This window comes from Megalops cyprinoides, chromosome 20 (genome assembly GCF_013368585.1).
Source record: "Megalops cyprinoides isolate fMegCyp1 chromosome 20, fMegCyp1.pri, whole genome shotgun sequence".
Classification (NCBI taxonomy): Eukaryota; Metazoa; Chordata; class Actinopteri; order Elopiformes; family Megalopidae; genus Megalops; species Megalops cyprinoides.
Window position 1 is genome coordinate 7017596 of NC_050602.1, and position 27995 is coordinate 7045590.

A 27995-nucleotide genomic window follows, 5' to 3' on the forward strand; every position below is an offset into this window, starting at 1 on the left:
GCATAGTCGTATAACGTTACTCCACTTGGGATTTTAACCCTCAATTATCTAGTTACAAAGTCAACTGTATAACCGCTATTCCTCAATGACCTGCCTTAAATCACCAATGGAACCTGACGGTGTGAAATACGTATCCATCCACAGAACGTGCCACGGGTTATAAGACAGGAAATCACGTTGGAATGGGTGATCTAACTCATACTTTTAGAGTTATCTAACATTTAGAGTTATCTTATCGTTTTACTATATTTACTCACTTGTTTAAAGTAACTAGGTGTTGATCATAATTTGTCAAGTGTAACACAATTGGGTGTTAATTAGTTTATGGAATTTACGTAGATCTCAGTATGTTTCCCGTTGTAGGCTACGTATGGAGTTAAAGTCGCTTAACAGTAAACAACGGCGGTCTAAGTATTGAAGCAGACTGTATTTGTTTCCTATTCCTTTTCACATCTTAAGTATATATGCCTATCTGTGTAAAACGGCCCACCTATATAATATAGCGTGTCTGACGTCTATGAAAGTATAAATGTGGAGAAGCATCCGCAAGAGGACATTAACTACATTGCAAAACATCATATGTTTATGCTTCGTGAATATAGACTTTACATTAATTAAATCATCTCTGCCATGCTGCGTTTGAAAAAGACTGATTATTACCCACGGTGAACTCCCTTTGACAATTTGTCTGCGACACTAATTGCTATAGACATTGGAAGGAAACACAGACACGCACGCACGCACACTGCATTCCCCATTGTACTTAAGAAAACGGAGCGGGGGACTGTCCCGCTGTGACTGCATGGAATTCTGGAACTGCAACTCCGACATAGAAGGCAGGGGCTTTTAGCAATGAGGCGCAAGATACGCTGATCCTTAATGATGACTCCTTGTTTTCAGCGAACTTATTTTATTACCCAACTCTATTGACGTTTGAAGCCAGAAATCATGCAACACAACTCAGCAGCGGTTGTCAAATAAAACCATGGCCACTGGTTACATTGTCAAGACACTACGGCGAACAACGTCATGTCAGCAGAATGTTTTCTTTCATTAAAGGTCGGGGAGGTTTTTTTTTTCAGCACATCAACGTATTCAACTCTGATTGGACAATATATTCAACTAAACCAATCGCATTCGAACAAATACTCATCTGTTGATTTAAACATCTCACCAGGGATGTCGTTTGCTAAAGGGGGAAACTCTTATAAAAACCTCTACACACGTTTTACCCTAACTATATACAACATAGCCAAACGTCAGCAATTTGTTATAAAATGTAATATTATTTGTTATGTACAAAATCACTTCGAAGCAATTTCGTGCACGTTTTATTTGTACAAAAGATGTCTCCTCTACAATTCAGTTGGTACAATCGGAATGCTAGTGAGCGCATCCATATTGCCAGTATCGGGGGTTTCTACAATGTTGTCTTTTTACATTTACACCCAGACTATATTGAAATGACAAATATTTCTATGTTCATCGTAATTATTTTTATGAAATAAGACAAGCTGTCGTTTTCTGTGGTTTTATATCTCGGTTATCCGTGTTTAGGGAAAGCGTATCTCCCCTACTACATTCCTCGATTGGATTCGTCCGTTGCGAGGCCTCAACAGTAGGGAGTGTTTTTAGTGTGACCACCAAAGTTAGGTTACTTGTTGTGAGCTGGACATTTGTAAACTGAATATATTAACTAACTACCACATTTTCTACGGGAGAAAGCAGACAGGCTGCTGGAACGGTGCATACAGTTAAGGTAGCTACGAAAAAGAGGATTTCTTCACCTGCTAGCTCGCCAGGTTACTGTAAGTAGCTGTAGGTCCGAAATCCGGAGCTTATGATGCCTACGTTGCGGGACAGCACCATGTCCCATCCCGGCGAGAGTCCCCATCAGGTCCGGGTAAAAGCCTACTACAAAGGGTAAGTCAAAGACCGGCGATCGTTTGTTTAATTAGTTTCCAAGCTTACCTGCAAGCTCACCGTGTGCGCTTCAGTCGTGACAATGTACAATGACGTTAGTTAGGTATGTCGGCTGTTAGACAGCGCTCCCCAGTTAGCTAGCTCAGGTAAGTTAACGTTAGACAAGATGGGCAGGTGAGGAAGCCAGCTAACTAACTTTGTCATTATTTTCTCGTTAGTGTGCTAGGAATTGACTGTTTAGAAATAACGGTCCAGCCAAACGAGCTATGCTGTGGTCAGTAGCTACCTAAGTAGCGAACTAGCAAATCAGTTAACTATTTGTGATGAGGCATCGGTAGCTAATTCAGCCACTGCCCCATCCTCTTGTCTCAAGTTGTGTCTTCTAAATTTTAGCTGATGATAATGAGAGCAGATTTGGGATATAATCATCTGGCTGGTTTTCTTGATACATCCAGGCATTTATTTCCAGTAAACCATTTCCTTAAATAATTATCTTGCTTCCTGTTTAAGTTAGCTATAGAAGGTGGGTCAAAGGCCTATAACTGTACTTTTTCTTCTTACTGACGTGCCCAAGTTTGGCCAAACAGTTAGCCTCCTTTCTCCTTCAGTGTCTGGAACGGGATTATCTGAAAATAATGTTGTTGAGGTCAGCAAGGGCGATACTCTGTAGGAAATACACATTCAAAAGACTGTCACGTTTCCCAGATCCATACCTTTGCAGGATTATGGCAATCAACTTGAGTATGCTCTGCGATCAGCTGTGTTAGCTAGGGTGACTTGTCTGCATGCTCTTAGCGAGGTGATACCCTTCTGATGTTTTCACGCTGTCCACCTCAGTCATATAGTTTGCTAGTAAGATAAACTGGCTCACTTTGGCTAGGTGTCAACGCAGTATGCGTTCAGATGGTGACAAGTGGGGTTAATTGTCCAATTCAATGCAACGTAGCCATATCCATTGCCCCGTCAGTTAATATACATGTGCTTCCTCTACGGTTTATTATGATAGTCTGATACTGTAACTAACTGCAGTATCTTATATTGGCAAATGTACTACGACACCCTTTGAGTGTTTGGTTGCGTGCAATAAGATTTAAACTGTCTAATGCTATTCTGAATTGGAATTTCTTTGTATGTGAAATGTAACCATTCGCGACGTGCACTGTGTAGGCTGCGAATACCTCTGGCTGCAACAAGAATAACTTGTAGTACCAGTTACTTGGCTAAATTCTGCCAAACCCGTTGTCGTCCCGCCCTCTCGCCGCACGCTCCACACGTTAATTCTCGCCAGCGTAAAGCATATCCCTCACAACGAGGTATTCAAACTATTTCTGAAATAACCTCTGAGGAATGTGAGCGATCTCTTAAAAGCAGTACGGAAATAAGGAACACCTCGTCCGCCAGCCTGTCAGATCTAATACCGTCGAGGTGACTTGACAAGTCAGTCTGTGTCATCGAAACGTCCGCCCCTCTCCTTTTTCATTCTTTCACAGAGTGCCGCCTGAGAGTTTGTGCACGGCTGACTCAAAGCGGAAAATATTAAGTCACTGGTTCACTTGAGGGTGTGATTATTACCTGAACTCCTCTCTCCACCTGGCTGTGTGACTGACCTGACCTCTGGAGTGGATGGCGTCCACACGAAGTCCAGTCAGTGGCTGAACCATGAAACCTGGGTAGAACAAACCTGAGCTTCATTAGAAACTACAAGGTGGCCATGATGGCGTACTGTTTTCACACTGAGGTGTTTGGCTTTTCTCATGGGCCACCAGAGACAGCTTGTCAAACAAGTTGGTGAACAGTTTTTACAGTTCTACATAACATTACATTCATTTAGATTTATATTTCGAGCAGAAGCTCTTAGCCAAAGCAACTTCGAGCACAGTACAACATAAGCGTTTTCATTCAAGTTGAATGGGCAACAGTGTCAGAAAGGGGCAACAACACTCCCAGGGTGTGAGCATAACACTATTCAAGCAACATTTGAGGATGCTGAGGGCAGATTTTATTGGAGTTTTTAAAGTGCCAAAATGCTACAATATGATTCCAGGCATGATTGGAAGACACAACAGAATCTGGGGTGTTGCTGGAAGTGGGTTGTAGTGAAGTGAAAGTTTTTATTGGTGAGTGTCACTGGGTGTTTCCTCCACTGACTTACTGCTCTCAGACTGGCCCAAATGACCCCTGCATCTTTTCTCTAGGTGTGAGGGTATGGTTTCATTTTGGTGGCAAGGGGGTCACTGCTTCACAGTGACCTGAAAAAAGTTTCGCAAAGGTTTGATCTCAGTCAGACTCAAAGAGGCGGGTGCAATGGCCAAGCCGCAACGTGTCGGAAGTAGGGCACAGCTCAGTCAGAGAGGGTTGGAGATATCTCCATGTTCCAGTTACTGGAACACTGGCCATTCACCAGGCTGGTTGGCACTTTTGGTAAGACACAGGGAGAGAGGATTCTTACGTAAATGATACACTGGAAAGTGTGTGTGTGTGTGTGTGTGTGTGTGTGTGTGTGTGTGTGTGTGTGTACACATATATATATATTTAAACACACACACACACACACACACACAATGAAATTATTTTCATTGACGCTCACCCTCCTCATCCACCCACCCAACATACAAGTATTTGTAGAAATACAATTCATGTATGTTTGTATACCCTATAATTATATTTGGCAGAAGCAGTGGGTGTGGACTTGTTTTGAAACCAGCAATTTGGCCCAGCGTGTTGGTAGACATTTCTTTGAGCTGTTTATAAACGCACTGTGCCAGCCCCCAGACCAAGGAGGTGGCCGTTTGGAGGGGGCCAGCTGTGTGTGTATTGTCTCTCGCGGAGGGCGCTTCAGGCCCTTGCTTTCAGGCTGTTGCTGTTTTAAGGCAAGGCTTGCTGAGGAGGGTAGACCACTTCTGTCCTGCGGGTCTTCCACCGTTTTATGATGCTTGCTTGTCGTCTGGTGTTCACGGCAGCTCGTTGTTTGAACGCATAGAGGGTCGGGTCTGTGGCGAATGAGGACAAGAGTGGCCCTCTTGCTGTGGCATCTGCCTCTCAGGGCTCGACAGTGCAAGCGTTTCACTCGCATTTGCGACTAGAAATAGATCAGTGGCGGCGGGTGAGCTGGAAACAGGGGAAGCCCGAACATTACCTTTAAATCTATCATTACTTTCAACCTGTTCCCCTTTATCCTCCTTGATTAACAATAAAACAAATAACTCACGGAATAATCGACACCAATGGCGTAACTAGAGTAAATGCTTATTCTTGCAAAACACCGCAGATTGCCTGTAGTTTGTGTGCTATTACAAAAGCTACAGCATGAGATTTTTTTAATTAACAAGGATGGCAATTTGAATAATTAAGTGGCAAGTAATCCCAAAGCCGTGTGTTACAATATTCCAATTAAAAAACGGAGCTAAATTTAGTTAAATCGATTTAAATTACTGAGAATGAACTTTTAGGTTAGGCTGAGTGCAATGAACAATAACGTTTAGAACACAGACCTCACAAAAGCTGTGATGTGTCACGAGCATTTAACGTAATTTAAATCGATAAATGCCATCCTTGTTAATTGTAGTGATAGATTTAAAGGTAGCGTTCGGGCTTCCCCTGTTTCCAGCTCACCTGCCGCCACTGATCTATTTGTAGTCTCAAATGCGAGTGAAACGCTCGCACTGTTGAGCCCTGCCTCTGAGAAAGCCCCTGGAAGAGGCCAGATAACACCTCTAACTATTAACAGAGTCGCTGTTGTATGTCTTTTGTGATGTTTGATTCTGGCATGAGCAGACACACCAGGGTGATATCATCAGAGTGACTTTTAGGTAGTATTGAATCAGACTTTCACCAAAAGTTATCAAATATATTGTTCACAATAATTTGACAGATATTTCCCATTGGTCTTCTTTATCTGCACGCCTGTCTTTAAACAGGACTATATCATTGTGTCCTTTCTCTGCCGGATGTTAATGTCGTACAGAACTTTATCTCGCTTTTCTTTTACTAACAGCACCAAGAGTGCTCTGAATTTGTTTAAGGAAATGTGTTTGCTAATCCTTCAGCTGTGTTCCACCACAAAGAGCTTTACCCTTTCCAGTGCCTGTCTGCAGCGTGTCAGACAGGGAGAGCCGCTGCTGAGAGAGCACACTTTGTGCCCTCTTCCGTCTGATATTCTCCCCGTTCTGGTCGGGGAGTGCCCGCCACCTGATCTGTGGGCAGTGCCGTGGTACATGCAGCCGGCGAGGATCTCTGATGTAAGCTGCCCTCTCCAGCCACAGTGGACACCCCTTTATTGAGCAGATGGGGTCAGCTGGTAGGGGGGGTTGGAGGGTGAATTAGATGTTCAGGGATTTTTGCCCCGCTGGGTTTTTAATCGGTCTGTGATGAGATCAGTTCCTGTCAACACCCAACCCTGCCCGTGTCTCTCCCCCCCTGCGGGTGTGGCTTGTTGGCACCTTTGTGATGTCATAGAGTTGGCAGGAAGTGTGTTGTGTGTAGTCACACATCACGAGCAGCAAAGTCAGTGTCCTGTTTGGTGTCCGCATAGTACAGGATGTGATAGTAATGCCATTTTAATGCAGTTACTCATCAGTGAGGGTCCCGCGCAGGGGTGCTGCTCGTTTACTCACCGAAAAAAATCCCCCTCATTAAAGAAGAGGCCTCCTGCCAGGCCTGGTATATTCGCTGGGAACTGTGGGACAGTTTAACAGCAGCATCAATTACTCACTTCATTTCAGTAGAATTTCGGTTTCTGGAGACAAAATGTGGGCTGTCAGAAGACAGTTTTAGGTTAGTCGTGTAAAACGTTTCGGCCGTGTGAAGGAATGGTCTCGTTCAATCGAACGTCGTTTTATTCTTTTCCTGTGGTGAAGCACCAGGGCTGTGATGTGGAATCCAGTGTGTTGCAGCCCAGAGGATTGCCACGCTGGACCAGCGCGAGGATAAAACACAACCCCTGCTACCAGCAGCCTGAAAAATCAGTTCCACATGGCAGTCCTCCCAGTCGGGGATGTCCAAGCTTTGTCTTTGAGGTTTAGACGGGGCTAAAAAAAATCCTCAGTCGCGTACACACCCTCTCTCTCACACACAGAGTGTTTCTTTTCACCAGTTAGCATTGCTTAAACATAAATGGCCCAATACATTGCGCAGGGCAGCAGTTAGCCTACTGATTTTCTTTAATTGTTCTACCAGCCTGATTAATCCTGGCAGAACAGCGTGGTTTTTTTGGACACTTATCTTGTACTGCGGTTTCCGTATTTAAATGGGCTGTTGGTTAAATCAGGTGAAGTTACTCCTTTAAAGGATTTACTGGGATTTTCCTCTGAGAGACAGTCAGTAGCGTACCCTAGCAATATCATTTAACTTAGGGCTATAGTTAATTGGAGCTTGAATTCAATTAGGCATGTATAATCGGAGCTCTCTGGAAAGAGCCAGTAATTGTTTGCAAACGAACCCAAGGGAAAGTGTTTAGACATGAAGACATGCCAAGTAGACTGCGGCATTCCACATCACATACCTGCATACCGGTTAGCTGGCACAGAACTTTATGATTGCCACACTAAGCACAGCTTCCAAACTCATGTATGTGAAAGGTTTAGCTGCTGCAAAATTCTCTGGATGTGATCTTGTGTATGTGTGAACGTCCAAAAAATCATTGCATCTACAGAAACCATTCTTATTCCTGCAAAAGAGGAAGCAGTGAAGCAATATATTTGCTTGTGGGTATGGAGCTGTCCATTTTTGTGAACATGTTGGACTAGAACATACCAGAAATACCGATGGCACCTTTTGAAATGTATCAGGAGGTTTGATAAACATATGTAATATGAACCAGAGCTCACAGCAATGGTGATTGGATTGGATAGTCTTTATTGTCCCCGAGGGGCAATTTGGTTTGTAAACAGTAGTCAACACAACCAACACACATCAGAAAATAAATAAAATATGAATAAATAAAGAGCATAAATACATATAACATACAGTAGATTGTCATCGTATTAAAAATGCAATGAGATATAAAACACTAGGAGTCCATTAGTCCGTTGTTAAAATGTGTGTGCAATAGCAAGTAGACCTACAGCTTGTTTAAAATCCCAACAGCTGATGGAACAAATGAATGACCCAGCCAGTAGCTTGCTGGAAAGTACGGACTACCGATCAGCTAAGTACATAACATGGCAATTATTCGATCTGGGACGCATCCAGCATCTCTAACAAGGTGTATGAACACGCAGTCCGTCCAGCCAGACGCTTTCCCATGGTTTGTTTCTTTCACACCACTTGCCTTCCAGAGGAGCCAAGGTGCCCTTCACATGGTAATAAATAAACTATTTGCATTAGCTGGGAGGGGTAGCTTCCCCGTGCAGCCCCGGGTGCTTGCGCGGGTGTGAGGGGGAGGGGGGGCGGAGCCTGGGCTGCTGCTGCTGCTGCGGATAACCTGAGGTTTCCTGCCCCGGGGCTCCGTGCTGTCATTGATTAACCAAAGCAGGAAGCATCGGAGTGACAGGCCCCGGACTGGCCGCGCGCCAGCCATTGTTGGGGGCGGTCAGCTGACCTGGCCCAGTGCTCAGATGTCGTACCCCCCCACCACGTTCTCCTTTGGAACACCATACAGGAAGGGGAGGGCACGCAGGTGCAGGGATGGCCCCGCCCCCTGAAAGAGGATTCACATCATACCGGCGCGGACTGGACGCGTTTCCTTATTAGGGCTGGGCGGTATGGCCTAAAATTTATATCACGGTATAATTTGAAGCATGAACGGTAACGGTATATATCACGGTATATTTGTTTTTCTGAAAATTAATATAAATGCTTCTGAAGGGGTAAAGCACTGGTATGGCAACTGCATGGCTATATATTGTACTACTAGGACATACTTCACATAGTACAGAGGTATTTTAAGAAAATTTATTGTGCAAAACTGCAATAATAAATAGAAAAAATACAAAACCTTGTCTCAAGTAATTTCTATCTCTGAAAAACACTTTTTTCATGAAATACAATAAAATCAAGCCGCACAAAGTGAAAATAAAAACTGACTCGGGGATTAAAGTTCTCCGTTGCTATGACGGATTTCCGTCATTTGGATTCCAGAGAGGCCATGTATGAGATCAGTGTAGATCCGAAGAGGGAGAAAAGCAACGGGAGGGGGTGTTACAGGACTTAGGAATTGCACTACCAGGTGATAGGTAGCTGATTTGTATAGGCATGCAATCTACTTGTATGTCGGTAATATATACACTATATGGACAAAAGTATTTGGCCACACCTGTTTTTCAGGGCTTGGGCTAGGCCCCTTATCTCCAATGAAGGGCAATCGTAATGCTTCAGCATACCAAGACATTTTGGACAATGCTATGCTTCCAACTTTGTGGCAACAGTTTGGGGAAGGCCCTTTTCTATTCCAACATGACTGTGCCACAGTGCACAAAGCAAGGACTATAAAGACATGGTTTGGTGAGTTCGGTGTGGAAGAACTTGACTGGCCCGCACAGAGCCCTGACCTCATAAATGCTCTACAGAATGAATGGGCACAAATTCCCACAGAAACACTCCAAAATCTTGTGGAAAGCCTTCCAAGAAGAGTGGAAGCTGTTATAGCTGCAAAAGGGGGACCAACTCCATATTAAAGTATATGTATTTGAATACAGTGTCATAACAATGTAATGGTCAGGCGTCTGAATACTTTTGTCCATATAGTGTATATCTCTAGCGGAACAATCGGAGATGATAATATAGCCCCACAGTGTACTGAAGTAGGCTAATCAATTAATCTTGTCTCGGTGGACGCGCGCACATTCAACTTTCGTCGACGTTAGATTAACACCAAAATATACATTTATAAACGTGAACAAAACACCCCAAAACCCCCAAATTACGAGAGTCTTAATATCCAGAAGGCAATAGGAATAGTTCAAATACGAATAAAGTCAAACAAGATTGCAATCAAAGTCAAAGTTTGTGACGAAGGAGGGGGGAGAAGCCACAGTTCAAAAAAGAGCAACGTGCAATCTCACTACTCAGACGAATGAGAAGAAAGCAATCCTTTTGCAACCACCCACATCTTCCGATCGAGAATAATCCACAAGGAAAGTTTATTCCAGCAGCTAAGAATTGTGACAGTTAGATGAGCCCGAACGCCGTGTTCACATGCATGCGCACACTAATTTCCCCTCATTCCTATAGCACTTGGCCTGTGAGGACGTCCTATCCGTCTTAATTATACAATATAATCAACTGATAGCACACACAATGCATAGCATAATTCAAGAGTGATGGAAAGAGAATAACCATTATTGTGGGACATAGGGGTTTTGAAGGGTTTTGTCATGACGTTGTATGTAGGCTACATTTTGTGAGGTTAGGCTACTGCTTTGTGTGTGTGTGTGTGTGTGTGTGTGTGTGTGTGTGTGTGTGTGTGTGTGTGTGTGTGTGTGTGTGTGTGTGTGTGTGTGTGTGTGTGTGTGTGTGTGCGCGCGCGCGCGAGAGAGAAGGGGTGCACGTCTGACAGTAGCTCAAACTCACGGTGTCCTGTAGGCTATACAGCCGCCGGGCTCACGGTGTCCCAGACAACAGTATTTTAATGCTTCAGAAAAGATTAATCACCGTCAGGTCAGCAAAGACTTGTGTATGTAGGTAAAGCTTAGTATTGTGTCTTTTCGATGAAGTTACACCTAGATCTGTGAAGGCTCTACCGGTTAGCACGGTATAGTCAAAATCCGTACTGTAGGGCAAATTCATACCGGTGGACTTTCTATACCGTTTATACCGCTACTCTTTATGTGAGTTTTTACCGCCCAGTCGACGTGCACTCCCCGGGCTCTTTTATTTTTACGGCTGTTTGTAAATGAGCTCCCGTGGGGGGGAGTTTGGGCTCTTAACGAAGGCAATAAAGAGAGCGGGTGGGATCTGCCCGGGGACGTGCCTTTCGCATTATTATTGTGTCCCTTTTAGCTGATGTTTGCGTTTTTTTCATTGGCAAATCCCTGTCAGCGAGGATCTCTGCTGGCAGTATAAAATACTGTAAAACGCGCGCACACGCACACGCACACACACACACACACACACACACGCACACGCACACATATAGGAAGCCCTCATTGTATGAGGACCTTTGACCCTCACTACCCATCTTATCACCCGTGGGCCCTGACTGGTTCTGAATTCTAAAATTCCGAGTCCCAGTGGTTGCAGCTTGCCGTTAGAGCCCACCTCAGTGGTCACAAAGGTTTTGAAAAGGTGACTGTGCCACCCCCTGGGGCACTGCCATCGTCCCCTCCGCAGCACCAGCGGTGACTAAGGACCTGAGGACATGGGCCGCGAGCTTAGTGGACAGGCGACCGCAGGGAGTGGAAGCCTTTTATGAGGCTGATGTGAAGCTGCGGTCAGAGAGCATGCCCTGTCACAGTCCAGATCGCTCTCTCTCTCTCTCTCTCTCTCTCTTGCGCTCTCTCTCGCTCTCTCTCCCGTGCTCTCTCTCTCTCTCTCTCTTATTCTCCTCCTCAGTGCCTCCCGGTCACATCCGAGCGATCTCATCTCGCGGGGGTCGTGACCTGGAGCATTCCACATAAAACAGCACCTCTTTTAATCAGTTTTACAGGCTGCTGTTCCTGCCCCTCTCCCAGGCCTGAGCACGGGTGCCATGATCCGCATACACCCACCACCCCACCCCCCCCGTGCGGGATTACGAGACCGGGGTTTGCTTAGGGCATAGCCCAGTTTGTTTTTGCACTTCCTCCAAAACAGAAAAATGAGGAAAGAGGAAAGTTTGAGCGGATTAAGAAGTTTTGCAATGCAGCTTAGAGCGATCGCCACCTTGCAGACGTCCCGGTGAAAGCCAGGGGAGATTGCGGTCACCCCCAGGTGGGTCACCGAGCCCCTGCCTGTGCCTGCAGCCATACAGGTTTTACTGTGCAGTGGAGAGAAGGGGGGGCGGGGGGGGTCATGTGACATGGGGCGCTGGACCTCAGAGCCTTGACCCCTGCCTGTGGTCTGCAGTCTGCTCCTTGCCCCCCCTCCCAACCGCCCCGCCTTTGTGTGGGCTGTCTGGCACAGCGTGGGGGCCCCCTGAGGGGTCAGCTGTAGCCCAGATTCTAACCCCCCTCCAGCACAGGGCCGCCATTAGCGGAAGAGTCCGGAAAATGCAAACAAAAGATAAACGTGCTAATTGGCCTACATAACCACCGAGTTTCTGTTTCCCTGTTTGTCCTTGCTGTCCTAACATGGCACCTTATGTGTTTGAGTATAGGCCTTCTGCGAACAGTTAATTTAAGTAAGAAAACATTTTTTTAAATACATTTTGTGGTCAGAAATTTTAATCACAGATTCCTCTGTTTGTGAAAGGGATGTGTGCTTAAAAATGGTATACATTATGTTAAGAAGCAGAATATGTTTATACATAGTGTATACACATAAGGTGAATATAACAAACAATATAACACCAGATTCAAAAACAATGTGGCACTACATTCTGTTAAACAACTCTATGGAAAATTTGTTTCATATATAGAAAAGATTCCCTCCTCAATTTGTGATGTTGTAGTTACAATAAATATTTATTGAAATAGTATTGGTCCCAAAAAAGTGAGTGAATAGAACCTAATGTATGCTTGTGCCAAAATGCCATTGAGGGGGCAAGTCTGTCAATGGCAGTGACTGTCGGTGATCCCCATCCTCTCCCTAATCGCCGTGTCATTTTGTCCTTCCTCCCACAGAGACATCATGATCACCCACTTCGAGCCGTCCATCTCCTTCGAAGGCCTGCACAGCGAGGTGCGCGACATGTGCTCCATGGACAACGACCAGCTCTTCACCATGAAGTGGATCGACGAGGAAGGTGCCCTGTCTCCCTCTTCCTCTTCCTCCCCCCCTCCCTCGGCGTCAGCGGCGGCCCTCGTCGCTTCGTAGCTTTAGCGTAGCGGCGTAGCCCGGAGCGCTGTGTCACTGGTCATTTGTCTGGGGAAATGCGGGCCGCCGTTCGCACGCTTGTTTATTTTTCCCAGCCTGCTCGCTGCTGCCAGGCTGTTAAGTTCAGGTGAGGCCTGAGCAGTTCCAGTGAACTCCAGCGGAATATCACAGGAGCTGCTTTACAGAGTGAGGAGAAAGGACTGGTGCTGCTGATAAGTACTATGTATTTGCTTAGCATAAACCCTCACCCAGGGTGACTTGCATGGCTCATGTTTTGTGTATGATTCACCAGCACAACTCAGTATGTACTGAAGCATTAAGGACACTGGCCCAGAGCATGAAAGTAGTGCACTGTGTATGTGGTTATGAGTTGATTACTGGTTAATTTTATGGCCCTGGAAAGCTAGATATCAGAAAGCAATAGAACAAAAGAGATAAGAGATCATAATATTGACTTCGACAGGAAGTGTTTTTAAAGTAGTAATTTGATGTGAAAGGTGTGTGCGTTTGCATTTGTGCGTGTGTGTTCGTGCGTGTGTGTCCGAAACCCGGCGCACCCAGAGCGGTGAGTAAATGCGCCCCTCGTGACTCACAGAGGGCTGTAAAAGGCAGAGCATCCCCCTGCGCCCCCCCTGCCTTTAACGGGAGCACCTGTGGCGACGTGGCCAGGGGGGAACAGGAAGTGCATGCGGGGCCTGCGATGAGTCACATGCTCGGCTGCCACGGGCATTTATCCTGCCCGCAGACGGCTTAGGAGCGCGGGCTGGACTTTGTTTCCCCTGTGGAAGGACTGCAGAATCCGTGCTTTTCGAGTGAGCCGAATGTAGCGCAGTTATAAACGTTACAGTTACACGCACTTGCATCTGTGCCCTAATGCGGCAGCTGAGTCTTAGTGGACGGCTTCATTTAAACGTCAGAAATAAAATGTGAAGGCAGAAACATCTGCGGACATCTCAACAAGAGCTGTTTAGATGTCCTTCAGCCCATTGAGGGCACAAATTTTTCATTCGTCTTGCGATTAGAGCTGTTCTCGATGACCGTTCAAGCAGCACACCGGATGCTGGTGGGTTCTTGTTTAATGGGGATGTTTAGTTGTCAGGCAGCAGGGTTAGGCCAGATTAGGACAGGGTGCTGACGGACCTCCATAAGGTATTTCCAGGACTTCTGAGGCTGGCAGGGAGCATCAGCCCACCTGTGCCACACTCAGTCAGGGAGTTTGCTCACAATTCAGCACTGATGTAGGATCCGTCCTTCCTCAGGCTGTCAGAAACCGCACCCTCTAGTGGTGTGGAGTGACACTGCATGAAAATCTCAAATTCAGTGTTTGTTTCTTCAGTTTGGGTGCTTTAAAGGCTCCTAACCTTGAAATGGGAAAACTTTTCATTTGTTTGAATACCTAGAAACACTGATTTGAAATACCTTTGTGCTTTCTTAAGTAACTTCTCCTCGCTAATGCTCATATGAGGCTACAGCTTAACCTCTCACTCCGTCTGTGCAAATACATATGCAAATAATGTTGTTGCTCATTCTTTAAAAAATATTCCTGCTGACTTAAACACATAAAAACAAATTGTATAGCTGGGCTGTGTATAGATATTGTGCAGAGTTTCCAGCTTACTATGTGGAATGCTAATTTTTTATCCATTTTAAGAGATGGCTAGCTGCTAACTAACAGTCCCTTTCATGACCAGCTGACTCTGAGTGTTAGAGGCACAGGGGAAGGAAGTGACTTGCCCTCAGTTCGAGCCAAAATTAAGAAATATCAACACCGTGATAGGTGTGTGTGTGTCTGTGTGTATCCCTGTAAGTCAACTTAAAGGGATTCTTTAGCAGGTACCTGAGAGAGACTTATACGTGATGTTAAGCGGTTTACTTTGGTCCTTTCAGGGGATCCCTGCACTGTCTCTTCCCAGCTGGAGCTGGAGGAAGCCCTGCGCCTCTACGAGCTCAACAAAGACTCCGAGCTCATCATCCACGGTAAGCCGCTGCACAGGGCGGGTACGCCCCAGAGACACGCGCCGAGGAGGAAACCCACCGGTGCCCTGCCAGATTAATAACAAAGCCCTGTGCACAAAGACGGTTCGTCCCCAATGCCAAACGACCACATTTCCAGTATGAAAGCCATGCGGTCATGCCATAAGAGAGTGATGAATGCGTATATTCATGTGGGGGTGCTGTGTACGCGAGTGGTGAGGGACATTGATGTAGGAGAGGGTGAGGCTGGCGTGGCGCTCCACAGCCCGGGAACCCTGAGAGCGGAGCTGGGAGCGCAGCGCGCGGCCCGGCCGAAGACGAGGCTCCCCTGCATGCGCGGGAAGGGCGAGGAACCCTCATCCGCTCGCCCTGACACGGGCACAGTAAACATCGCGCCTGTGATACGGTTGCTTTGTAAGGCACGCCACGGTAACGCTCGGTCGCCGGGGAGCGTGTGGCGACTCGTGTCTGCAGGACCACTCTAGGTTGTAACCTTGCCCCGGTTCCCCCCCCCGCAGTCTGCGTCATTTGGCCCGTCTGCATTCTCCCGTCCCAGGCCTCAGTCTGCGGAGGGTGCGTGTGTGTGTATGCACGCATGCCTTAGAGGGCACCGTGGGTCCGCTTCTTGTCCGTCATGCGTCCTCAGGCAACTCCTCCACTGCCGCCCTCCCCCTCCCCCTCCCTGTTTCTCCCCCCACAGCTCCCGGTCACATCAGAGTGATTTCATCTCACGGGGGTCATGTCTGTCTCTCTCTCTCCGTCCCTCTCTCTCCCTCTGCCCCCCACTCAAATTCATATTCAAATGGGCGTAATTACCATGACAAAGATTGCGTAGCCAAAGAAATTGAATACAATACATCCCCCTCCCTCCCTCCCTCTCTCTGTCAGTACAGTAGCTCGCTCTGTGGTCCCAAAGGAACGGCGGTCCTCCAGGCCTCTCCGGCTGTGTTGGAATTAGTTCTGAGGGAAGACCTTCATCGAATTAATCTCACCACTTTTGATGATCTTCAGCGCGCTGGGACGAAAAGACGAAACGGCAGCATCGTGAAAGGCGTAGTAAAGACATAGGAGCCTTGCGAAGATAGGTCAAGCTGACTGACAGATCCCCACTGCGCATAGCTCTGTGTGTGTGCATCTGCTGCTGACATATCTACTCTTGCTCTTGGTCCTGGGTAGAATGTAAAAAACACAATAATCTTTCATTGGTTGGAGAGCACAACAATGCCCTTTCATTGGTTCACTGGTTGTTGTGAAAGCACAGCAATGTTCTTTCATTGGTTGTTGCGAGACCACAACAATGTTCTTTTATTGGCTCATTGGGTGTTGCGCGAGAACAACATTCTTTCATGGGTTTATGTGTTGATGTCAGACCACAACAGCGTTCCCTCGTTGGTTCGCGCGTTCTTTCATTGGCCCTTGTCCCGGCCCGTGGCTTCGGCCTTACCTCACACAAAGGCCACCCTGCTAGCTCTGCCAGCGCCCCTCTCTTGCACCATGTCGTTTTCAGCTGACCCAGATTACCTTTCCACACCAGTCCTCATCCTAAAGGGGCCTTTGGCGTGTGCTCCTGGGAAATCTTCAGTGCATGTTCCATGCCTGTCTCTCAGTGGCTCTAGAGGTCAGGGAATCTGCTAGGCTGTCAGTCCTCTTGTAGGCATTGTAACCTGGGCTTACATTTGGCCGGAAAATATACCACAGACCGGGAGGTGACCGCTGACTGTGCTCCTCTACAGACTCAACAGGTTGTCGTCATTCTCCAGCGGTCAGATCCCAAAAGCGAAAAAAGTGATCGGGCTTCACAGTACCGCATCCTTTCAGTTCATTTCAGTTCAGTTCAGTTCAGTTCATATGCACATTACACATTCTTACTTCAGTTACCTTGAGGTACCCAGAGGTAGCGGTCGTGGAGGTCGAGGCAGACGAATACATCTGAGAGCCGAGGTACCTGAACGCAATACATGAATACATGTAAGGAGAAGTCCCCCATGGCTCCGCGCAGGCCCTGGACCCCGGCCCCTCCCCCTGCAATATGTTTTTTAATGTGCCGTTATGTACGGCCTTGACCCGGGGGTCAGCGCGGGAGATGTGAGGTGCAGGGCTTTACGGGCGGCCTCTTTTATGGGCTCTGAGTTATTGAGCGTGTGATTGACAGGAGTGTCGCGGAGGAGCGGGGCCCTGGGCGGGGCTGCGCTAGGCCCACGCAGGGGTGTGATTGGCACATGTGGACTGGGGCCAGGCCCCCGAGGTCTTAATCAAAGCCGGAGCGTTCAGAGTGGGGTGGGAGATGGGGGGGGGGGGGGGGGGGGTTGGGGGGGGGGGGGGGGGGGGATTCAAGGCCAAGGTGGCTGTAGTGAAGAGAGGTTGGTGGGGTATGGGAGCTAATGAGAGAGCGAGAGAGCGACTCACACAAACACACACACACACACACACACACACGCAAATAGACACACTAATGAGACACACAGCTCTCGCACAGCCAGCTGCAGGCACACACACACACACACACAGACATACACCCTAATTACCTTATCTCACCCTGTTTAGCTCAACTCTGACACACATACCCAGATACAACGTTCTAACAAGGACACGACTTGAACGCACAAGTCACCTCTGACACGTGCGCGCACAAATACGCGCACAGGTCAACACGCACATGAACGCAGGCATAACAACTCCGGGAATGAGTGTTCGGAGAGTACGGTGGTGAAGTTCGGACCCGAACACACACGCGCCTCACACTGTCCCCTTTCTGTCCTCAGTATTCCCCTGTGTTCCAGAGAAGCCCGGCATGCCATGTCCTGGGGAGGACAGTAAGTACACTCTCTACACAGGCCTCCTCCGTTCCACCTGTCCTCTCCTTCCTTCTCTCCATTACATCTGCCCTGTTCCCCGTCTCCTCCCCCTCTACCTCTCCCCTTTCCTTCTTTTCCCTGCCAGTTCTTAATGCGTTCGCCGTTCTCTCCTTCTCCCTCCCTCCCCCCCTTCTCCCTCCCTCCCCCTCTGTCCCTCCTCCCTCTCCCCTCCCGCTCTCCTTCTCTCTCTTTCCCTCTGGCTCTCCCTCTCCTCTCCATCTCGTCCCCAGCGTGCTCGCGCTTTTACGCTCACCTTTTACGTACCCTACAATTAATGTGCATTTTAATGCTAACAAAAGCTTGCTGTTTCTGAAGCAGGAAGCACTGAGGGGACATGTCCTTTGTTAGTTTTCTATATAAATGTACCCTTGCCACCTTCCAAAAGGCCCAGTGCTTTATGTACTTTCCCCCCGACGTGCCTTTAACTGAGCAAGCACCCTCCAGCAAGACTGAGTCGGGCTGGATTTGTGTGCTTTTTGGAGTGTGCGTAGGACCCAGGCAATCTGTCACTTGCAGTGAGGGAGCATGAGAGTGAGTTTGTGTGAACGAGCGAGTATGAGATTGTGAGTCAGTGAGTGAGTGAGTGGGAATGCAAGTGCAAATCAGTATGAGAGAGTGAAAGTGTGTGCATACACGTGGTGCTTATATTTACACAGGAAGGGCTGTGTAAATTTTGCCCTCTAATACAAGGGCAGCATCAGAGAGGGTTGTCAGTTTTTCAGGGCGTTCATCACAGCAGAGTCTGACCCCCCACTGCTCTCCCCCTCGCAGAGTCCATCTACAGGCGGGGAGCTCGGCGCTGGAGGAAACTCTACTACGCCAACGGACACGCCTTCCAGGCCAAGAGATTCAACAGGGTGATTCCCTTTCACAGACACACGCCGGCCTCTCCCTAAAGGAACCTCCAGCTCTGCATGCAAAACGGACCAAACAAACAAAAAGCAACTTCGGTTTGCGGCTGCTGAGCTGTTGGTTTGCTCGTATCAGATGTGCTTCTGCGCTTACGTGCGTGTATGCGTGCGTGTCTTGCATGTGTGCTGCGCGCAGCCGTTCTCACGGACAGCGATAGACAGCGTGGCTGTGTGGCAGCTGAATAATGGAGCGGGTTTTGATGTGTGTGTGTGTGTGTATGTGTGTTTCTTCCCTCTCGGCAGAGAGCACACTGCGCCATATGCACAGACAGGATATGGGGCCTGGGCCGGCAGGGCTACAAGTGCATCAACTGCAAGCTTCTCGTCCACAAGAAGTGCCACAAGCTGGTGACGGTGGAGTGCGGCCGGCAGGTGATCCAGGTGAGGGCCGCCGCCGGGGTCAGGAGGGGTTCGCACCTGGGCGTGGTGCCCGGTGAAACCGGGGGAAGGTACGCAGTTAGACGCGGGAGCCGTTCTGAAAGCAGCCTTGCTTCGGAAAGGACATGTCCAAATGCGCATTTTCCTCCGTGGCAGTGCTTTTTCACAAGGCTTAAGGGTAAGTCCACGTTTTGTCACAGTAAAAGTCTACCCAAAGGTGAACTCGGGTTTGGTCTCGACCGTGTTGTCAGCCGGCAATGACCGGGAGCCCAGGGCGCAGGAGCAAACTGGCTTTGTTGTGCCGGGGAATAGGGGTGGGCACATCGGCCGGGGGTTTGTCCATCTCATTGCGCACTAATGACTCCCACTGGTCAGTCGGGCCCCCACAGGAGAGCACATGTTTGTCTGTCTTCTCCCAGATTGTTAGGGGGTGTTGATGTGTGATGATGAGCAGCATCTGTAGCATACAGTTGTGCATTCCAAACTGGGAGAAAGGGGGGAAAACCATTGGGTATCTGTTACCGCCTGGCAAGTCTATTACAGGATTCACCACTGAGGTGTTTTTGAGCAGAGAGTAGTCCTGGGTGCACTTTAACTGCGTCTCCACCTCCGGTGTGTAGCCTGACGCGGCGTCTCTGTGTTTCTCCTCTTCCAGGAACCAGTGGTGGGTCCGGTGGGTCCAGGAACCGCTCAGCTGGATCCCCTGGAACCAGGTACGCTCCACTCTGAGGCCGGGTTTCGCCTGAAGCGCAGGTTGCCATGGAAACGCCCCCCTCACGTTGAAGACACCGTTGCAGTTCCCCACACACAGACCAAAGTGTCCACATTCAAAGGGGCCACCCGATGCCGTACCCCCCCACCCCCTGAAACACGGGCAACATGAGCGCGGGGGGCTCAGTGTGTGTCTGGAGTGAGCACGGCGGGGTTTTTCGCCGCACTGGCGCTAACGCACAGCATGTCGCCCCTGTAGAAGCCGTCTGCAGGGTCCCCCCTGCTTCACGGGTCATTGAGCTCCTGCAGCTAACGCCAGCCTTTATCTCTGATAACCCACGCGATACCCCATCCTCTAATCACCCGTCTGATTTTGTAGCATGTAGTGCTCTTACGCTCTCTTCTAAAGTGCCTTTTGATACTGCGACACACATTTGAGTGGAATGTGAGTATTATGATGTTTGTAAGCACAATATTTCATCCCTGGCATTGCCTGGTGCTCCGTTTGTCATAATGAATGCGTGGTTCATAATAGCCGCCCCGGGGGGATTGCGTCTGTGCGCGATGTAATGAGTCCAGTCACAGCAACGCTAATAAAGAAGGATAACGTTCTCTAACGGGCCTCTTAAAACCCAAAGATGTGCGTGTGTGTGGGGGGGGGGGGCCTCTGGGTGTGCGACCGTAGATGTGTTTTGAGGCTGTGGTGGGTATGGCAGGGACAAGCGGGCGCCTTATTGTATGTCACCGACCGGGTCCTGTTTTTGCAGCCTTTCCCTACAAGTCGTCCAGCGAGAGCCTGAACCATGATGGGGAGGAGAAGGAGGTGAGGAAAACTGGCACCTGTTTCTTTTTACCCCAGTGCTGCCTTCTCTGTCCAAATACGCAGTTTCCCATGTGGGAAGCGCAGAACCCTGGTATGACGCAGCTAAGCAGCTGCTCTCTTTCGCGTGATGCTGTGGTCACTCTGAATTTTTGCTTTTCCAGTAAATCGTGTAGATTTGTGCGTGTGTGTGTGTGTATGTGTATGTATGTGTGTGTGAGTCTGTGCATGGGGGTGTGAACAGGGAAGTGTTCATTTCTGTGCGTGTGTGTGTGTGTGTGTGTGTGTGTGTGTGTGTGTGTGTGTGCGTGCGCGTGCGCATGCATGGCGGCATGTGTGTTAGAGTATGTTTGCATTAATAGGTGTACGTGTCTGTGTGTCTGTCTGCATGTAGCAGTTTCCGGTATGTTCCATCTTTAACTCAATCCTTGCCAGAAGGGATGCTCCATCTCCCAGAGGGAGTGACATGCTTTCTCTCTGAGGGCTCCTCAAGGGGATGCTTCAGCCCTGTCTTTGGTGTATTGATTTCCCATGGCAACGCTAATAAAGTGGCCTTTAGTGCCACTCTGAACACCACAGCCTGATTAACAGCCCTGGGGGGGGGGTGTTTGGACAGTCGCTGAGTCACAGAGGGGGAGGGGTGACAGCTGCACCCCAGCCCACAAAGGGAATGGAGGGGGGAGGGGGGCGGGTCGAGTGTCCGTCACAGTGACACCTTTAACCCAAAGCGCGCCCATCCCCCCCCGCCCAGGCCATGAGCAGCCGGGAGAGCGGGAAGCCGCCCTCCAGCCTGGGCCTGGTGGACTTCGACCTGCTGCGGGTGATCGGGCGGGGCAGCTACGCCAAGGTGCTGCTGGTGCGGCTCAAGAAGACGGAGCGCATCTACGCCATGAAGGTGGTGAAGAAGGAGCTGGTCAACGACGACGAGGTGAGCGCGCCCAAAAACGCTGGCGGTCCCGCGGCACAATACAGCCTGGCGCGCATGAACTGTTGGTCACAACTGGGATTCAGGCAATCTGACATTAGCGATCGAGTGATGACCATCACCGAGCTGTGGTAGAGCCCAGGGCTGGGGCGGCACTGTAGCATAGTGGTAAGGAGCAGAGCTTGTAACCAAAAGGTTGGTGGCTTGACTTCCCACTGGGACACTCATACCCTTGGGCATGGTTCTTAACCCAGAGTTGCCTCAGTAAATTTTCAGCTGTATAAATGAATAACATAAATTGTAACCTATGTATATCACTCTGGATAAGAGTGTCAGCTGAATGACAGTAACATAATTATTGATTGATTGTTAATTACGTTCTGTTGGTGAACACTGAATCTGACCCCTCTGTGGTTTAAAATTGGCTCTCCCTTTTGGATGAATCTGAATCGTGATTGAAATGGAGACATAGCCATTGATGAGCCTTGTAAACAATGATTAGCTATACTTACTGTGATTGACAAATTGCTTCATAATCAATACTCTACTCTGTGGGCAGCGCTGCCGTTCTCAGCGATCAATGGAGAGTCCTCCACTCCTCCTCTCTTAATACGCAGTTCATTCACAGCGTGTCCGGTTCGTGTGTGTGCGTACGAGACACCGTGAGGGGGACGGTCTGTCTCTCCCTGTGGCTGTCTGGGTCTCGGCCCGCACCAGCGTCTGTGTCCACGTCGCCGTGGCGTCGCTGTGATGCGCAGGCTGACCTTCCGGAACGGCTCTTCTGTTCTGCAGCCGGCGGGGGCGTTTTGATGTCCCATTGATTTGTGTGTGTGTGTGTGTGTGTGTGTGTGTGTGTGTGCGTGTGTGTGTCTCCCCTCTGCGCTGCAGGACATCGACTGGGTCCAGACGGAGAAACACGTGTTCGAGCAGGCGTCCAACCACCCGTTCCTTGTGGGCCTGCACTCCTGCTTCCAGACCGAGAGCAGGTGAGGGCGGGGCTATACACGTGAGGTTAATGTGTGTGTGTGTGTGTGTATGTGTGTGTGTGTGTGTGTTACCGAGCTCATATGTGCTCTTTCTGTCCATTTGCATGCGTCTGTGTGCACATGTATGCAGTGTGCTTGTTCGCACTAGCATCTGTCTGGCATATTAGCGCAGAGGAGCGTGTGGTCCAGACAGCCATGTTAAGAGCTGAAGTATGAGCTGCTGTGTTTGCGGTTGACACTCTGTTCGCCCCCCTTTTTCCAGGCTTTTCTTCGTGATTGAATATGTGAATGGCGGAGACCTGATGTTCCACATGCAGAGGCAGAGGAAGCTTCCGGAAGAGCACGCCAGGTGAGCGCGTACCTCCACACCTCACCCGCGAGACATCTCCTCCATTTGCCCAATCAAATGCACCTCTCTGGTCGTCCTATGCCACCATTCAACACCTCCCTAACAAGAGAGGCTGAGTTATTTCACCTCAGGTTCAGTTACGAGGATCACAGACCTTTGCTGCTTCAAATTCCTTATTGATTTGCCTTCTAAACAAGGGTGACAGAGAGCTTAAGCCTTAGAGAGATGGTGGTGCACCAGTCAGTCTTGCGTCACAGTGAACTGTCGGCCTGTGCTGTACTTTTCTGGTGTGTTTTAGTAATCCAAACGGTTTCCCCTGCCCTCAGGTTCTACTCTGCTGAAATCAGCCTGGCCTTAAACTACCTCCATGAGCGCGGCATCATCTACAGAGACCTGAAGCTGGACAACGTTCTGCTGGAGTCAGAAGGACACATCAAGCTGACAGATTACGGCATGTGCAAGGTGTGTGTAAGGCCTGTGAGAGGTGTGTGTAAGACATATGCAAAGCATGTGTGTATGCATGCCAGCCTTAGCCTGTCTCTGCCTGTGCTGTTCACAAGGCATTGTAGAACAACCAGAAACCGGTGTTAGTTGTGACCCTTTCTGTCTGCACAGGGGCTAAATCTGAAGCTTAAGGTGTTGTTGGCAAGTCCTGAAAGGCTTCTGAATGAACAAACACATTGTAATATTTTGTCAAAGGTCTGGTTTACAGTCATATGACAGCTTAAGCTGGCCCAGGTGCAGTTTAGCCTCCAGGAGGAGTGCAGCAGAGGCTCATGGGTAATCCTATACACCTTTTTGTCCGTTGGGGGGGGGAGCAGTGTGTTGATTTGAGCTTCTGTGTTGCAGGAGGGGCTAAGGCCAGGAGACACAACAAGCACCTTCTGTGGGACGCCAAATTACATCGCCCCCGAGATCCTGAGAGGGGAAGATTACGGTAAGGGAAACGCACACGCATATGCTCCAGGGTGCTTAATTTGGCCGGCTGAGCCCTCCAGCCCAGACACTGCATGTGCAAGTCTGAGCTGTGTCATTATTTGATTATGACCAGGGTGGCGAGACGTAAATGCCTTTGACCCACCAGAACGGGGCGGGTTACGTGAGCCAGAGCTCCTCATCAGCGCCCCCTAGAGACTCATCAAGCACCTACAAGTTGCTAGTTTTGCGTCAGTTAGAGATATGCAAATCCTACAAATGCGACTGGCTGTCCTGTAGGGCATTGTGGAGCATGTGGTGTCTGAAGTAGCGGTTGGCTGTGCCCGTTTTGTCCCAGCACTCCTGTACGATCATAGAAGGTCCTGCCGGGTGGCAAACTTAGCATGCAGTTGGAGGTTCAAAAGCCAGGTTGGAAGAAAATAATACTGTTACATTACATTACATTACATTACATTATTGGCATTTAGCAGACGCTCTTATCCAGAGCAACCGACAGTTTTTTTACAATGTTATCCATTTATACAGCTGGATTTACTGAGGTAATGGTGGGTTAAGTACCTTGCCCAAGGGTACAATAGCAGTGGCCCAGTGGGGAGTCAGACTGGCAACGTTTCGGTTACGAGGCCTGTTCCTTAACCACCATGCTACAACTGCCGCCCTTGATGTCCCCCGTTCCCTGCGTGGCATCCTGACCTCGCCGTTTCACCCTGTTGCAGGCTTCAGTGTGGACTGGTGGGCGCTGGGCGTGCTCATGTTTGAGATGATGGCAGGGCGGTCGCCGTTCGACATCGTGGGCAGCTCGGACAACCCTGACCAGAACACAGAGGACTACCTCTTCCAAGGTACACATGAAATCAATGAGACATTATCATTAACTATAGTATTGCTATTATTGTTATTAGTATTGCACTAACTAGTGCAGTATTAGATGGCAGTAGGAGAAATATCAGTGTTAGTAGTCGTAGTAGTAGTAGTAGTAGTAATAGTAGTTATAGTACATTCTCATGACGTCTCTGTGTCTCTCCTTTCTGCTGTCAGTAATATTGGAGAAGCAGATCAGGATTCCCCGGTCCCTGTCGGTCAAAGCTGCCAGCGTGCTCAAGGGCTTCTTAAACAAGGTACAGAAACAGCAGACAGCAGGATCAGTGCTAATGGTGTTATTTACAGACGGTCGTCTGCGGGGATGATGTAACATGACCCTCCCCCGCCCCCCCTCCCCCCTCCCCCCTCCCCCTCTGTATCTCTCTCTCCCTCTCCCAGGAGCCTAAGGAGCGGCTGGGCTGCCATCCGCAGACAGGTTTCGCTGACATCACGGGCCATCCCTTTTTCCGAAACGTAGACTGGGACCTGGTGAGTCACCAACTCCCGCTGTCTGCGAGTGGCTTCTTACTGGATGTGGATCACTCATAGTAACTGAAAATCATTTGACGCGCGGCTTCTTCGGAAAGCCGAAAGCAGCCCGCGACACCTCACGCAGCGACGAGCTTCCACAGAAACCCTCGCACACAGACCGTGCTGTAATACAGAGGAATGATCTCGTCAGCGAGGGAGGAAGGCGTCTTTTAGCATTAGCTGAATGGAAGGAGCACTCAGGTCTAACAATGACAGAGCGCACCTGCTGCTTAGACGTGGCCATCGAAGCACGGGTGCGGTGGCTCTGCACCTGGCAGGTGGTTATTCTTTTTCTGCGGCTCTGATTGTTATGGAGAATGCGGTTAAAACGGGAGCCCTTTGGCGCAGACGGAATGCCGCCGCCGCCTCTTATCACCTGTTTGGTCTGGAGAGCAGCTGGGGAAAGCCGATCGCCGCCCGCAGGGATCGGGTTACACTTTCCCCTCAGACCGAGACGCGATGCGGCGTCCCCGTCTGGGGTCGCGTTACCGCCGCCCGCCCGAGGGCGGGGCCCTGCCTGTCGGGAACCGGCAGAGCCGGCTGCCCGTGTCCCTTCTCTAGGGTCTCTTCCCCGTCTCAGTCTTAGATGAGCTCTTTACTGAGGCAGGCAGGGGAAACAGCCTGGCCAGCACAGTGGTATAGGAGTCAGAGCAGTGGATATCTGGATCCAGGTTCTTTCAGGTTTGCCCTGTTCATTTGGGTAATACAGTTCATCCAGCAAAAACATCGAAATTGTATGAATGGGGTAATCAAATGAGGAGCAAATCAGGGCAAAAAAAGTGGAATAACTGTTCAGGAATCCTGCAGGGTTGATCTAAATTTCAGTCAACATCTTATTCACACTTTGCACCTATACTCATGGCTTAAGTTTAACAGCAAGTGGTGAGAGTGAGCCCATCAACAGCACAAAAGCTGCCAGCAGTATAGGTTTGAAAGCATGTTTTAGCCATAAGCAGAGCTGTGAGATGGGTGGAGACATTAGGGTGGGTGCAGACTGCGAGAAGGTGTTTCTGCAGGTGTGCAGTGTGTTTTTGCTGACGGAGGCCGTGTGCTTCCAGATGGAGCAGAAGCAGGTGGTCCCGCCGTTCAAGCCCAACATCTCCGGGGAGTTCGGCCTGGACAACTTCGACGCCCAGTTCACCAACGAGCCCATCCAGCTCACGCCCGACGATGAGTGAGTGCCTCCCTGCCCCACCCCATGCTCTGAGCTGGGCCACTGATCCCGGATCAGCTCTGACCCGCGCTTAAACAGCCGCTCTGCCTCCCCTTCACATTCGCATGAATGTTTCACGATGTCCACGTGACCCCATTCTATGTCGTCTCTCTCTCTTTAGCGATGCTGTCAGGAAGATCGACCAATCAGAGTTCGAAGGCTTTGAGTACATCAACCCGCTCCTCATGTCCGCTGAGGAGTGCGTCTGACCGCTCCGCTGCTCGCCGCGGGACCGGAAGCGTCGCGATTGCCTTTCCTACAGCTCCGCATGGTCAAAACCTTCTCCTGTTCAGGAGCGGCCGCTCGGCAAACCCGCGTCTCAGATGGCTGCCGTCGGCCGCCAGTTACCAAGCCAATCTCACTCTCTGCCATTAATAACCACTAGTCCTTAAGTGTACCGTTTCCACTCTGTACCCTGTAAACGCACACCGACGTCCAATCACGAATGATCTAACTGTCACACCTACTCATACTGACCAATGAAGGTCCAGTGAGGTCGTTTCCCTGGTCACAGGTCAGAGGGAAGAGGATATTTACAGTATGCTGGAGGCACGTTAGCCTCCATGTCTTCTCTGCAGCTGGGTGTTTGATAAATATTTTATTGTACATATGAAACATTGAGTGTATGTAATAGGTGCAGGCGTTTAGGGTCACATCTCTGAAGGGCAAAGACGTTTTTTTTTTTTTAAACTGTGGATCAGACACACAAGGGGCAAATCCGAAGCTTCTGCTTGTGGAAGCTTCCACAACTAGCTTTTGTCAGGGCCGAGCCTGTGGATTTGTGGGGGGGGAGAAACACTAGCCTTTTTTTTTTTTTTAAATCTTAACTTTTTTTCTTGTTTTATTTAATAATGTAATGGTCGGTATGTAATGTGCACAAGTGTTACGTTGAGTCTGGCTCCCCACTTGAGCCAGGAAGGGCACTGTATTATTTACGGGCGCTGGAGCCTGCCTCCAGGGCGGAGAGAGGCCTGGCCTTTCAACGCCGGCAATGCTCCAGTGAAGCCACGTCGCGGGCCAATTAACACTAATGTAGACTCTGACAAACTGTGAACGGGGGACGACAGCTGTCCGTCTGGAGGGCCGGAGCAGAGGCGTAGCCACTCTGAGCGCGCTGTCACCCAGGACCAAAAACTATCATCAGAACTTTAAAAAAAAATGGTAGTGAAATTAAAAAAAAAAAAAAGAAGAATGTTCTTGGAGGTGCACTTAATGTGTATTTTAAGTAAGAAGTGGTACTCTTCCAAGATGACACTGTCTTGTCATATGCAGTCTGGTTATATATGTTAAGTCTTTTATTTTTTTTCCTCCTAGATTTTCATGTTTATAAAAGCACATTGCCTTTCTGACGTGCTCTCTGCACGCTTTTTTTTCCCGCCGTTTGTTTTGTTTATCCACTGTTACCTGGCGATATCGTCGTTACTGGAGGTCAGCAGATGTTTTGTCGCTTCTCCTTTCTGCGTGCGACTGGCGGTCTCGGGCTTGGATAGCGAGGGAGCTGGAAAACAAAGCACAGTGCAGATGTCTCTCCTGATCAGCGGAGCCCGGGCCGGGGCCCGGGGCAGCGGGGAGGTCTCCCGAGGCCTCCCGTCTCATCCTGTTCCTCTGGCTGCGTTTCATAGCAGCGCCGTGGAAACGTGAAACTCAGTACGAGCACGGTCTGACGCACAGAACGCCTCTAATCCTGTCTCTCTCACACACACACACGCATACACACACACACACACACACA

General features: G+C 49.2%; 1 protein-coding gene across 1 annotated transcript; it reads left to right on the forward strand.

Annotated features, from left to right (window-relative positions):
* Positions 1-1648: 1648 nt before the first annotated feature.
* Positions 1649-27992, forward strand: prkci (protein kinase C, iota). The gene is made up of 18 exons (XM_036553823.1): positions 1649-1923; positions 12621-12742; positions 14701-14790; positions 17550-17600; positions 18414-18499; positions 18797-18934; positions 19587-19644; positions 20410-20465; positions 21214-21390; positions 22276-22373; positions 22636-22722; positions 23049-23184; positions 23572-23659; positions 24375-24500; positions 24697-24776; positions 24919-25008; positions 26109-26224; positions 26385-27992. Exons 1-18 carry the CDS (start codon positions 1841-1843, stop codon positions 26470-26472), a joined length of 1770 nt encoding a protein of 589 aa, XP_036409716.1. The 5' UTR covers positions 1649-1840; the 3' UTR covers positions 26473-27992.
* The last annotated feature ends 3 nt before the right edge of the window (positions 27993-27995 follow it).

What these genes read in the sequence shown, in the direction of transcription:
- prkci (XM_036553823.1), top strand. Translation starts at nt 1,841, where the DNA reads ATGATGCCTACGTTGCGGGACAGCACCATGTCCCATCCCGGCGAGAGT. An exon ending in ATGATGGGGAGGAGAAGGAG is followed by an intron (nt 20,466 to 21,213) that starts GTGAGGAAAACT and finishes CCCCCCGCCCAG; the next exon opens with GCCATGAGCAGCCGGGAGAG. An exon ending in CAGCTCACGCCCGACGATGA is followed by an intron (nt 26,225 to 26,384) that starts GTGAGTGCCTCC and finishes CTCTCTCTTTAG; the next exon opens with CGATGCTGTCAGGAAGATCG.